Source organism: Ctenopharyngodon idella, chromosome 5 (assembly GCF_019924925.1).
Source record: "Ctenopharyngodon idella isolate HZGC_01 chromosome 5, HZGC01, whole genome shotgun sequence".
Taxonomy (NCBI): domain Eukaryota; kingdom Metazoa; phylum Chordata; class Actinopteri; order Cypriniformes; family Xenocyprididae; genus Ctenopharyngodon; species Ctenopharyngodon idella.
Window position 1 is genome coordinate 19,501,920 of NC_067224.1, and position 14,712 is coordinate 19,516,631.

Here is a 14,712-nt window from a genome sequence, read left to right on the forward strand (position 1 = left end):
CTATATTTGAGGCCCAACAGGGACTAATGAACTTCTTTATTTAAGAGTCTATTCATTGTGCTGCTGGCAAAAAGGAGGATCTTGTTTTGTGCATTTATTTTCATACTGTATGACTGATCCAAAGATTCATCTAATCTAAGTGTTATATGTCTTGTGTGTGCTAAACTAAAACATCTGCCCACAATAATTCAAAATAAGAAAATAGTTTTTTTAATAATAATTTTAAGTGAGGATACATTAAATTGACATTTATGATGTTACAAAAGATTTGTATTTTAAATAAATTATGTTCTTTTGAACTTTCTATCTATCAAAGAATCATGAAGTATCATGGAGTTCACAAAAAAAAAACTGTTTTGAATATTGATAATAACAAGAAATGTTTCTTGAGCAGCAAATCAGCATATCAGAATGATTCTAAAGGATCATGTGACAATTAAGACTTAAGTAATGATGCTGAAAATTCAGCTTTATCATCACAGGAATAAGTTACATAAATTACATTTTAAAATAATTTTAAGTAATATATCACAAATTAATATCAGCCTACTGTTTTGATGTATTTTTAATCAAATAAATGCAACCTTCTTTAAAAAACATAACTGACTGCAAAGTTTTGAAAAGTAGGCCCATGTGACTACACTGTAGTAATCATTCCCAGATTTTAGGTTTGTTGTTGGTTGGTTTGATTTAGGTTTGTTGTTGTATTCACTTGTTCTTGATAATTTGTTAGACAGACATACAGAAGTCATGTGATATTCGATGAAAATATGTAGTTAAACCAAAATATTTTTAGTTGTTATTATAGTAAACTGAATAAGCTACATTAAAATACTGTGAACGATGGGAGTCCTGCAGGTTAAATAATGGCGTCCTTAACAAGCTATACATCAGCTGGGCATAACAGGGATTATATAAAATATTTTATAGGGCTCTGCAATATCCCTTTAAATAAAGCAGCAATATGGCATGGAACCAAACCTTCAGAATATAAATGAAAGAAACAGACTGAATATAAAGAACGCTGTCAAGAAGTCGCTCTGAGGTGAATAAGAAATCAAAAGCTCAGGTGTCAGGTGCATATAGGCTTTAAGCCTAATCAACACAGAGCTTATGCAATATAGATTAAAAACTTCCAGTAATAGCCTACTGCAGACAAGGGACATTTGAGAAATCACAGTATTTAGCAATGGGGACATTTGCACAATACAGTTACATAGAGATGAGGGCCTGAACTAAATGGAAATTCAGTCTTGATTTTCTTGTTGTTCAGCTGCAAGTAAAACTAGTTCTGGGCTATAATTAGTAAAATAAAAGTCACATGTCAGGACAACATATGATCACATTAATTCTTGATGATATTACAGAGCTCATCAACTGGTATTAAGACTAACCCATTCTTTTCAAGCTAAATTTTAAGCAAGTGAAAGAATCAGATTATTCTTATTATTGAATCTCTAACCTTTAACAATCAGGTCCATTGAAATCTCTGACCTTTATAAACAAAAGAAACGCTGGGAAAGATTTTAGATGGTATCTAATCGCTACTTCTGTATTTTACTGAACCTTGTATGGATTCAGCGTCAGCGTGAGGCCAGTCAGGAGATGCGGTTCAATAGTTCAGTTTCCAATCACAGATGTTTTGTCTCCCTCTTCTGCGAGCTTTTATAACTGCATCTGTAAGTTTTGTCCGAAATCTAGAATTCAAGGGTTTACTTTCATAGCGTTATTTTGGTCAAGAATTATCAAAAATGGTCGGATGTTATGGTTTTCTGAGACTATAACTATGGTCTGAATTTGCTGTCACATGTCATGTTCATTGTTATGACTTATTAGAAGTATATTATGTTCATTTATTCACACTGCTCTAACCACAGTCATGCCGTTTAAACAGAGAAGGCTGGATAAGATCAAGTGCCCATAGAATGAGGCTCAAGAGGATTTAAGTGGAGGAAAAACATGATCAGGAGATCCCAAAAACGCCTTTCAAATGCAGAGAACAACTGTCTGGAGTTCAAAACAACCTTGACTTCCCTGAATCTAAGTGCTGATATCCCATGGTTTTAGAAATGAAGTACTGACACAAAAGACAAAATAACTCAATAGAAACTGTTGGAATGTTTGGGGGAAAACGATTGCCTAATGTCTTTAAATCCTCGGCAACACACCTGAAGTGACTTTCTAATTGTAATGGGTTGATACTAGCTCATAGGTTTGTGATTGATGATTGTGTTTTTGTCTCATTTAAACAAACATCATTCAGGACATGAAAATGAATACCAACACCACAGACCTGAAGGATAAACCAAATCATGGCCACATATGACTAAGATGACTGACAAGTTAAAATTTCCAGACTACAGATTGTGTCACACCCAAATGTGACTACCATGACAATGTTCTCCTTCCTTTTTAAAATATTTTTTTTGATTATAGGAGGGGTTATGGGAAAGGCCAGAGTAGTATTAAAATAATGAGTACACTTTATGTGAAGCATTTTGTCTTGGAAGAACTGGATTTCACCAAGCCCCTGCTTATTTATGACGTGGGTACAAAATATTAGTATTATACATGCATATATTGTTGTAAAGACTTTTTTTAAAGTTCTTAATAACTTGTTGTGTTTAGTAATAGCTTTTATGATTCATTCAAGAAAAAGCAAATACATACTGAAGCTCATACTATTAACAAAACAAAAACACACTTTGTTCAAACAGGTTTATTATCCTATAAACAGTATTCAGCATTGTACCACAAAAGTTCAGCAAGTAACACATCTCATGTTATTCCAATTGCATACCTTTTCTGTTTACAGTATTTACAACTTGCCATCAAAAATGTTTATCACATTTGTCTATAATCAATCTCATAACTGTTCTGAAATGAAGTGATGTGAAAATCTCTGAAAAACATTTTAGCTGTGTGTTATTCAGAGTAACACATTTTCTGTAACATTCAGAAAAATAAACATTCATGAGTTGAAACTTCATAAAGACCAAACATATGCACTGCTTAAATTATAGTAAGGACCACCAACTATTTTGTCAGCAATATAATTGTGTGCTGAAAAAGAACTTATTAAACTAGCATCAAGTTTGAATCAATCTTCCATAGATTTTATTCAACTTTTGCATTAACCACCTCATAATTTATCTTTTTATCTGGATTTTTGAAACACTAATACAGACTTGGGAGGAGCTAAATTAAGACAGAAGAATGTGTCTTTCACATTAAAAAGATACATTTTTTTAAAGGTGTCCATGGTGTCCACATCCGTGAACAGAATCGGCAAAAGAATGTAAAAGGTGTATTTCATAGGGTATGAAGAAAATTAAGATTAAATAGTTCATACTGATCTTGCATAGTCAGCTCATTCATCCCAGCTTCCAACAGACAAACCCCTGACCTCTGGGACTGAATCTGTAGAAACTGGCTCATGTATTCAAAAGTAATGTAGTGGTATAAAAGCATTGGCAGGCAAACTGTGGGCCCAGTGTTCTTCGGTAATGAGTGAAATGTGTTACAATAAGGAAAGATTCATTGAGGGCTGGATAAAATCTCAAGTCAACTACTACGGAAACTAATAACGGAAATCCCAAATATGTCATGAGACACAGGGAGCAGTTAAAATGAGTACTTAAGAGAAGCCAAGACTTAAATATTTATCTTTATCTCCATGAAAAATCAATGAATGCTTCATTCAGTATTTTTAAACCTATGAACTTCTAAATAAATCCATTAAGAGAAAAAAGCTAACAAACCACTAATTACTATCAGTGTACTTCTATAAAAAAAAAAAAAAAAAAAAGTCAAAAGCAAGTTTTATAGCAGTGGTAGTGCTTTTTATACAAACGCTAGCAATTTTGAAAGTGGACGTATCAGGCACTTAGATCGTGTTTGAGACGACGTCAAAAGGACTGCAGTATAATTCCACTATAACCTTGACCTATAGTTGAGCTGTGGCTTATCAAGGGTTTGTTTTTTGGAGTCAGCCTTTTCTCAAAGGAAAAAAATTCCCACACACCTGTCAAACACAGAGAGAACAAAGCCAGGCTGCCTGTACAAAGAAATTAGAGAAGATGCAGATAGGAAGAGCAGATTTATCTGTCCTTGGACGTGAGCTTCTCGATCAGCTCCTGAAGGGGTGCTAGCTCTTTCCGATCAATCAAATTAAACTCCTGGGAAAAAAAAAAAAAAAAAAAAAGTAGAGAGAGAAATGTTTTCATTTGAGATGGCCCTGTAAAATATCATATTCATATTCTTATGATAAGCAAAATCACTTATGAAAACACCAACTCACACACCTCAATGACACAAGTACACACCTGAACGAAGAAGATAAAGTGCTTGAAAGAGGTGTTGAGGTGCGCCTCCTCCTGCAGCTGGATAACAGAGTCAAAGTGCTGGTGGTAGATGTGAGCGTAAACACGGAAGAGTCTCTTCAAAATGGTCTTGGCCACCGACATGAAGTTCTTCGGGAAAGGGACCCCTATAAGTGTCACACAGAAAAACAATTTTAAAATGATCCAATTATGCTTTTTCTGATATCACCTCACACGTAGTGTGTAATACAGTTGTTTGTGAATGTAAAAAGTCTGCAAAGTTTCAAAGATCAGAGTGCACAACAATAGGAGGTATTGTATTCTTAACTATCTGAAACAATCTGTCAGTAATTCCAGCACAAACCTACATCAATTTGTAACAAATTTACATAATGCCAGCCTATTTTCTTCATTGGCTGCCTGTGAACGTTTACTTTGACCCGCCCTGCAGTTGCAGCTGAGGCCTGGGAATGTTTGGTTTGTGTTGTCACTTGTCAAGAAGTAACCATTTTCTGTGCTGCAAAAGCAATTCCATTTTGCATTCATCTTCCAAAAGATAAAGACTTGGGCTTGAATTGATACGGTAAAACTGACGCCATTGTTACTGTTCATATCACTGTGTGAACCCAAAGCTGAAATTCCATTATGGTAATGGCTGTTTCATTTTATTAAACTGTTTCAAATACTGTGAGAAAAGTGGTGATGCTGCAATGTATATTATAAGAAAATTAAAGTTTTTTATGTCCTTGGATGCATGTAAACCTTTTGTAGGAGGCCTCCAAAACAAAATTAAGAACCTTTAAAATAGCATAATAGGGGCACTTTAAAAACTGCTTTAGAATCAAAGCAAAAGGAAATGGTGGGAAAAATGACCAGCAGAATATATGTAACTAGTTTCCTTGAGAAGACTTAATTGTTCGAAGCATGTTTTGTTGATGCTTTAAAAGCGCCACCATGTGGTCAATTCCCTCCATGATCACGGTGAGCTATATAAAGAAAAAAGCATACCAAATTTCAATATCATGCACAATAAATTAAAGGAGAAGCACACCTATTTTTGATGGGAAAAGTGTCTCATCATCAAGCTGATCCTGGACCCAAGTCATCAGGTAATCAATGTACTTTGGAGCGGAACATTTTATTGGTTTTTTTATGTTGGTCCCATCAGCCCAGTGATATTCATACCTGCAGACAACACACAAGAAGCTAATTAAAAGAAATATATTTTTTTCCATTTACATTACACATGCAGCACTCTTTTAAAGTACACATTACCGTTCAAAGGTGAACTTTCTTATGCTCAAAGTCTTGGTAAACATAAGAGACTTGATTAAAAAATGTTTTTTTAGTATTTTTTTGGAACCTGTAATACTATTTTCAGGATTCACTGATTAATAAAAAGTTAAAAAGAACAGAATTTATTCAAAATAGAAATCTTTTCTAACAATATCACTTTAATATCAATTTCACACATCCTTGCTGAATAAAAGTATTCATTTCTTTCAAAAAAAGAAAGAAAAAACATTACTGACCCCCACATTTTGAACGGTAATGTATATTGTTACAAAAGGTTTCTATTTTAAATAAATGCTGTTCTTTAAATTTTTATTCATCAAAGAATCCTGAAAAAAGTATCACAGGTTATAAAAAAAAAATATTAAGCAGCACAACTGTTTCCAACATTGATAACTGAGAATCAAATTAGCATGTTAGAATGATTTCTGAAGGATCATGTGACACTGAAGACTGGAGAAATTATGCTGAAAATTCAGCTTTGCATCACAGAAATAAATTATATTTTTATGTATATCAAAATAGAAAACCATTATTTTAAATTGTAGTTATGTTTCACAATATTACTGTTTTTTCTGTAATTTTGATCAAATGTGCATGTTATGGACTGGGGGAATGCACAGTGCATGCAGGGGGTGTGGCCTCAATAGCCCTGCAGTAAGTAGTGTGCTGTGTGAATGTGATTGAGGAACGTGTAGGGTAAAAATTCAACTAAAATTGCATTAAATATGGTTGTTTTAACCAAAATTATGCTGTAAGATGTTTTTTTTTTCAAATACATTTAAGAACCCCGTTATAGGCTAACCTGCAATTTTGCAAATTCCCTGTTTATTCCCATTAAATCCCATATACTTCCGTTAATTCCCATATATTCCTGTTAATTCCCATGGAAAGTTTCCAGCTTTGAAAATTCCCAGAATTTTGCAACCCTAAGTGTAACTACATCGTCACTGCAGCTACAGACATGTGAGAGTATTCACACTGGAAACATTTGCACAGAGTCACAGCAGCAGCTCCAAAGCTAGATATAAGTGAGCATTTCTTTATAAAGACAACTATATTTGTTATTAGGAGTTGGTCAGCGCGCAGCGCTTTTCACAAATATGCAGTGTTTTCAACCGCATAATGTTTATTTTAGGTTTCAGACATTTAAATACACATAAGTACTAACAAAACAATATATTTAGAGTTTGTAAGACACTGATGTCTATGGAAGCGGCAATAACAATCCTTTTCATAATAATTATACGACACGTTTTATTCATGTAAGATACACATTGTGTAAGTAACTTTAAGGTTTACTCTATACTCTATACTTTCATGTATTTCGGGAGAAGTGGATGAATCCGTGTGTTGTAAATCCAAAAGATCCCATTCTCCGTGCGCGGCGCAAACTAACATGGCGGCACCCATCGCGCATATAGCTCATCTAACGCGATACGTTCTAAATAACGGTCACCTTGAAAAACTCATGCTGGGGGCACAGCCAGAATATTTTAAACTTACATGTGAAATACTTACTTGGGTCCAGCAGACATTAGTGGGCAGCTTTCCTCAGTGCAGAAGTCTGTGATGGTCCCATACAACATGTTGATCTGGTTAAAGAAGTCCACAGCTACGAGCACATGAAACAGCATTATAGTACAAACTCATGTCAGCATCTTTAAGCATGTAAAAACTTATTTTGTTCTAAACAAAAACAAATATCTACCCTATGCAGTTCCATCACAACCCTCAAGGGGTTTTGGAAACCCTGCTGTAATTATATAACAGAAGTTGGGTACACCCAATATTTCATGAGCTGCAGCAATTAGATGAAACCCTAAACCCTAGCAACATCAGCGCTGCCAGAGTCTGTATTCAGCCCTCTGTCCTTGAGGCTAACATTCTAAGAAAGCTCCACTCTGTCTCTATTGTTAAAAATAGAAGAAGGCCAGAGGCTATCCAAGCAACTGCCTCTGAAATCTTGCAAAACTGACCTACAAAAACAGGCCTTATAAAATGTACGTTAACTGGGAAGATGCATTTAAATGTGAGCGTCAGCATGAATACAGAATACTGATTTTGACTGTACCCATTTTAAAGGGTTTTGAAATCTGAGATGGTAGCATGTGTGCACAGAGAATATTTTCTTTGAAGCAACAACACTGAATGTGACAGACACATTTAGTCTGAGATGCGATTAGAAGAAATGATGCATGATGACATGTCTACATCATTAGGTTATTCACATTATATTTTAATTTAATTTTTAATTCTACGGACCTACTTACAATTGAAAACTATAGGGGACAAACATAAAACACTTTTAGAATCACTTTTTTTGGTAACACTTTATTTCAATGTGTCCTTGTTACATGTATTTACTATAGTAATAACCATAAATTAGACATAATTACATGCAACTAACCCTAAACCAAACCCTAATCCTACCCTAACCTTATAGTAAGTACATGTACTTAATAATTTTATTCAGTACTTACATAATTACATAGTAATAGGGACACATTAAAATAAAGTGAAACCCTTTTTTTTTTTTTTTTTAAACACTGAGGATACAAACACAGATTGTTTTTTTCTTCTAGATAAAAGTCACATGCTTACTGTTGACTGCCACCCATTCATTGAGGTCCTCTCCATCGGGAAGCATGACGGCCATGCGCAGGTTCCCGCTGCCCAGCGTGGCCTCAGCATGCTTCAGTAGCTCGTACTGGTGTGAGCCCTCTGGAATGTTCTTCTTCGGTTTGAACGTCTTTGACGAGCGGCTTCCACTGTGGAATAACAGAAGAGTAAGAATGCAGGATGTTCATACTTTAATGATTTGCTGCACACTTACACTGAACCAAAAAATACTCAGCTTGGTCAAGCAAAATTTTATCATATTGTACATGAAATACCGTTTATTTTTAGTTTTAAACCTGTTTGTGTGGGATTAAACAGTAATGTAATAAGATAAGATAGAATGTCCAACAGCTATTGGTTAGGACAAGTCATTTATATAGTAGAGATGGAGTTTATTTTTATCACCACATGCCTAAATCAAACTGCCACGTAAATCTGGCAGCACTCAAAATACCAGCGAAGATGAGGGTTAATATTCTTCAAAAATGTTTCCTGGCTGCTGGGACAAATTAATGCTGGTATACTGCCATGAATACTATTCTTTAAAAGTAGAGCTGCACAATTATTTGTTAAAAGATCGCAATCTCGATACAAACACCCACACGATCTTATTCCTAAATGACAGCATTTCGGCTATGTCTATTAAACGTGTTACAAGTATGATCACAGCAGACATTCAAATCAGCGTTGACGCTGCCGCTGAGCCAGAGAAAGCAGCTGTCATAGACACAAAACAGCTCCACAAACAGTCTTTTCAACCACAGTATCACTATATCTGTGTCACAATTAGGGATGTCAATTTACATAAATTCCCATAATCGATCGTTGTTTTAATTAACTATCAATTAATCGTTAACCTTAACCACTTAAATGTGAAGAAGAGGGCGCTAAGTTATTATGTTACTTAACATCCATTTAGATGTCATTTTAAAGCTTTGAAGCTTGGATTTATAGTGAATATAGGGAATATGACCATCACTTAACAAGTGCTTTTAAATTTGCTGACATACTGGAAGTTCTCTTTTCATAGTGTGAAGAAAATAACTGCTTTACATGAAACTGTGATCTGTAAAACCATAGTACATAACAGATAGACTTGTGTCATATAACGTTGAAAAGGTATCAACTAGAAGAATACAATAATCATATTTGTTTCAGTTTGAGACCAAACTATACCAAGTATTTGTATGAAAAAGTGCCACTTATGCACATGCAAACCGTATACACATGATGCTATTGTGCCAAGTTTTTCTTTGTAACTTTGCGAAACATTAGTAAACCATAGTAGATCCCATATCTTTTAGAGCAGGTGGTCTCGAACGAGCCCAAACACAACATAAGACAATGAGTAGATCACAGAGTGACATGACATGCTGCTTGGCTAAAGTTATAGGACTTCTGGGATCCGATCGCATCACGAACATGTTTTCTAACATCATTTGAAAGTTCAACCAATGGAAACTGGATCTCAGGTGGAGTGGGTGGGTATAGTGGGTAGGGACAATGTGACATGCGGTGACATGGAGTGACATGACATGCTGCTTGGCAAAATAGGACTATAGGACTTCTGAGATCCGATTACATCGCCATCTTGACGCAGTGCTTTCTAACGTCATTTGAAACTTCGATCAATAAAAACTGGATCTTGGTATAGTGGGAAGGGACGGTAAATAGAGACCAATCGGACACTGTTTTACAGCTGAGGCACACTTGGACTGGTTTGATCGCTCAGATCGCTCTTGATTAACCATGCGCCACAGAATAGGAGCACACAACTGAAACAGCGCTGAAAGATCATCACTCATCACCCAGGATATTATTACTTGTTTACTATTCTATATACTTATATTGTGGCAATTACAGAAGTATGTAATTCTTATGTTCAGTAAAATCACTTGTTTGGAGTTTTTTTTGGAGCCTAAGCATCGTTAGTACTTCACAGAAGTACTAGATAAAAGTTTATAGTTCGGATATAAACACTGATGTCTACGGAAGCAATATCAAAATGGAGTAAACCACCTTTAGAAAGTAACAACGCTTCAAATAAAGATTGTATCAATTTCATTATTACACCAGTAGCTGGCGACAAGCGACTGTCAAAAAATGTATTTGTCATTGAATCATTCATTCAAGAGATTTGTTCAAAAATGCTGATACATCTAGCAATGAAACAGGAGAGGTCTTTTTGAGCGAGTCATTGAATCATTTATTAAAAACCGATTTAAAAAAAAAAATTGATTTAATAATAATTCAAATAAGAAGTAAATTAAAATTATTTAAAAAAAAAAAAAAAGATTGCAGCGATTAACATTTTGTCAGAACCTCTAGTAAATTACATGTTTTTTTTTTTGTTTAGTTGTCTACTCAGAATCTTGGTAATATCATGATCTCTATTTTAAACAAAGCAAAGCAAAGCAAAGCAAAACAAAACAAAAAACATGATTCTCAATTTACTCATGCAGCTCTACTTTAAAGTCAGCTTGAAATAAAAATTCACCCTAGCTATTTTCTAAAAGCACGTTTTAGGTCTTATTGCAAACAATTCATCCATGCATGCGTTTAATTTAATAAGTCTTTGACATTGTAATGTTTAATCAAAATATTATAACTAGACCTTGTGGTGAAAACAACAAAGCTTCTCTCTGGTTATGTATGCAGGACTTCTACAATTATTTACTTTAAACCCCGCCCCTGCAAGCTTGCATTCATCTATGTCCACTTTTAAGTGCAATGACCACATCTCAAAATTCAATTAGAGGCCGAATAGCCAATGCATAGAACAAATACCAATAGAACCGATAATTCGTTACACTCGGATCCGTCACAAATAGTGCTGTCAAACGATTAATCGCATTCAAAGTAAAAGTGTGTGTTTACATAATATATGTGTGTGTACTGTGAATATTTATTATGTATATATAAATACACACACATGCATGTACATATTTAACAAAAATATATTTATATATAAAATCACATTATTAATAATATTTAACGTTCTTTCAATAGTCTTTTATTTGGATTATTTGATTAATAGCAAAAAACTTATTACAGTTTAAAAAAAAAAAAAAAAAAAAAAAAAAAAAAAACAATTCCCAACTGGAAAAAGGTCAGGAAAAAAACACCTTAATACATATTTCACTATCAAGGACAAGCTCATAAAGAAGAGGAATTACATTTGACTTGAAAGAAAATTTTAATGAGGTCAGCTGTGTTTATTTAACTCATAGCCCTTTAGACAAGTCACAAGGATAGTGCAGAGAGCTATATGGAGGTATTCAACACCTCCTGAAGACTTCATATACATATACAGGTAAAACTTCTCTAGCATGACATCTAAGCTGGGCCACTCCTCCTCTGAGTTGACCCTACAAGCATATGTGCCTTTACTGGTCTATCAACACCTCAAAGCCAGCCTGTCTTCACCAATTCAACAGCTGCTCTGTTTAGTGTGTCCACCTGTTTAGACACATACAGGACAAGGTTTGCATAGTAAAGAACAAAAGGAAACTGGAAGGGATCAACAAATACAAATCTTCTAAAAACACAACATACAAAATCAGACAAACCTTCTGAAACACTCACTTGAATGACCAGCATGTGTCAAGCCAACAATAAAGAGGATCAGAACAGACCTGCGTCCCATTTTCAGGTCATGACGCTCCCAAATTACATTATCTTTTACCCCTAATGACATTTCCCTGAGTCAGGTGACTGCAACAGAGCATCAAGCAGTAGTCAGTTGGGAAATTCCAGTCTTCACCAAGCAAAAAACATGTGGCAAAGACCAAGAGCACACTCAACTGTTTGAGGGCATAATTGCTGTTTTAGCAACAAAACAATAGTGAAAGACACTCTTTGCAGATATCAATTTAAAGTCTGCATAAAATGGAAGTTGTGACATATCTGAATGAAGCAGCTTCTCGAACAAGAAAAAAATGTAGGGTGGGACTTGATTTTGCCCATTGGGAATTAATTGGATCACTGTGGTTTGCTATTGCTGTGATCTCATGTGAGAGACGGGTTGTCCCACCCTCACACCGAAAAACACATTATCAGAGAAGAGAAGAGATGTCACTGCAAGATGAAGGGGAAGTTATTTTGATTAAAGATTATGAGGGCACATACATTTGTCTCTCATTCTAATTTTTCTAATTGGTGGAAGGTTTAAGTGAAAGTGACAGGTAGGCAAGTATGGTGTCCATACTCAGAATTCGAGCACCTATTTCACCTATCCAAGTGCGCACACACACAGCAATGAGCGTTGAACCCGGAGCACTGGGCAGCCATTTTTGTTGCGGCGGTTAGATTTGGGGGTTAGCAATTGAGGGTTAGATGCCTTGCTCAAGGACACCTCAGTTGTAGGTAATGAGAGTGGAAGACAGCACTATTCATTCACTAACGCCACCTACTTTTTCTGCCGGTACTGAGACTTGAACCCGCGACCTTCTGGTTACAAGCCCAATTCTCTAACCATTAGGCCACAACTGCCTAATGGAAGGCTTTTCTTGTCTTTACACTCAGCTGAATCATACAGCCTGATTTACAGCACAAGTACTTCCCATTTTCAAAGTAAAGCAGAAGAAGAGAGAAATGCACGAGTCTTTACATTGTTGACAAATTATTTTTGTTCTTCATGATACTTGTTTCTATGACTTAGCTCTCACAACAATTAAATCCATTGTAAGGTAGTTTCTCCTTAGAAAAATATATAGATAGATATCTAGGAAGAAACTAGCGCTGGGCGGTATATCGAGTTTGTACGATATATATCGCTATATTTTTATAAACGATATAGGATGAGGCAATACCGTTTATATTGACAGTAGTTTGATATTACAAGCACATCTGAAAAATAGTGAAGGGGACAGAGTGAGCTGCTGCGGGAAAGCGCATAATCCAATTTGTCCTAAACATGAAACATGCTTTAAATTAAGGGCTTCAAAATAACTCATAAGATATAGTTACCATGTATAGTTTAAAGTGGCTTGCCCTTTCAGGTCCTCTGACAGAAACTTTTTAATGTGTTTGAAATGTAAGTTAAACACCACATTTCACAGCTATATTCTCCATTAGTAAATGTTAGAAGGTCATGCAAATATTTCCATTTTGCTGTTAGGAGTGGACGAGCCTTAACTTCAACTTGAGTTAATTTAAGGTTAACTCTGGTGAACTTCATAGACTTCAGTTTTTTTTTTTTTGCAAATAATATACACCGTAGCATAGCCTACATTGGTTACATTCACTGTATTTGTTTTCATAGCCAATTTACCCAGCCTTATAAAGCCATTTTCATGAACACTGTTTGTAGGACATTTGGCAGAATGTGAAATAATTTTTTTTAATAAAATAAAATACAGATTTTTTTATCCAAATATTGAAAAAAAAAATATATATATATATAAAATATATATATGGTATATCGCCATTCAAAAAACAAAACAAAACCAAAATAAAAAAAAACAAGATATGATTTTTTTTTTTTTTGCCAGTATCACCCAGCCCTAGGAGAAACTGAAGAATACTTTATAAATACAAATGTGAAAATCAACACAGGCTGCACATAAGCACAAATCAACATTTAAAAGGAAAATGAACTGCATTGGGACTTACTACACTGGGTTACTGTACAGTATACGGTATACTGGGATTATAGTGGGATAATCCAGACTGATCATGTCTGGATTTCAGGTTGCACTCTGATGACAAATCATTAAGGTACGAACCGTGAAAGCGACAGAACACTTATTAGGTCGCAATTATTGGTGACAACTTTTTTTTCGCGTTTTGCTGGAGGGACACATTTAAGGAAAAAGCTACTTGTGTCGATCCACAAAACACTGCTATATCCCTTTTACATAAATGGCATGATATTGGAAAATAAGGCTCTGTTCAGAGTCATATTATTGTAGTATAAATCCAAGTATAGGCATAAAGGATGAGTAACCAAATCCAATTTCATTGTGATGGCCTCATGTACTGGCTAAGTATTCTTCATTAGCCAGACTACAGTTTTGTGTTATGACGGTCACGCACTAAACTGCTAAGATACAATCAAACTGCGCTTCTATCAGTTTTTTATATGTCATAACTGTTCATTTCTAATAAGTGACGGCTGTGAGTCAGGATTGCTAATGTACAGGCAGCTTCGGGACAAAAGCAGTATTTCTACGCTTGCTAACTAGCCATCAGTGTTCCCATTTAAAGATCCCACTCATACTTACAATAAAAAGCTCATCTCTCCTTGAGGCAAATGCTCTGTAGATGAGAAACAGGCACTAATCCGTTATTTTGATTGTTGAAAGGTGGAAAAGCAAGGAATTTGAGCCTTAATGTCTTTAACACTCCAACAACACTGATCCTGCCCGTGCAAAAGTTCTCCTTCCCATCCAAAGTCTCTCCAGAGCCCCAAGATCTCGCGAGATCACGACACACTGCATCTCCTATCTTTTAAAAATAAGAGTCACGTTAAGCA

At 35.2% G+C, this 14,712-nt stretch overlaps 1 protein-coding gene across 1 annotated transcript; it reads right to left on the reverse strand.

Moving 5' to 3' along the window:
* Positions 1-2,704: 2,704 nt before the first annotated feature.
* On the reverse strand, positions 2,705-14,651 carry mob1ba (MOB kinase activator 1Ba). The gene is made up of 6 exons (XM_051894997.1): positions 14,462-14,651; positions 8,220-8,386; positions 7,137-7,230; positions 5,374-5,507; positions 4,326-4,489; positions 2,705-4,178 (listed from the first exon to the last, which is right to left on the reverse strand). The coding sequence occupies exons 1-6, from the start codon at positions 14,473-14,475 to the stop codon at positions 4,101-4,103; spliced, it is 651 nt and encodes a 216-aa protein (XP_051750957.1). The 5' UTR covers positions 14,476-14,651; the 3' UTR covers positions 2,705-4,100.
* Between the last annotated feature and the right edge of the window lie 61 nt (positions 14,652-14,712).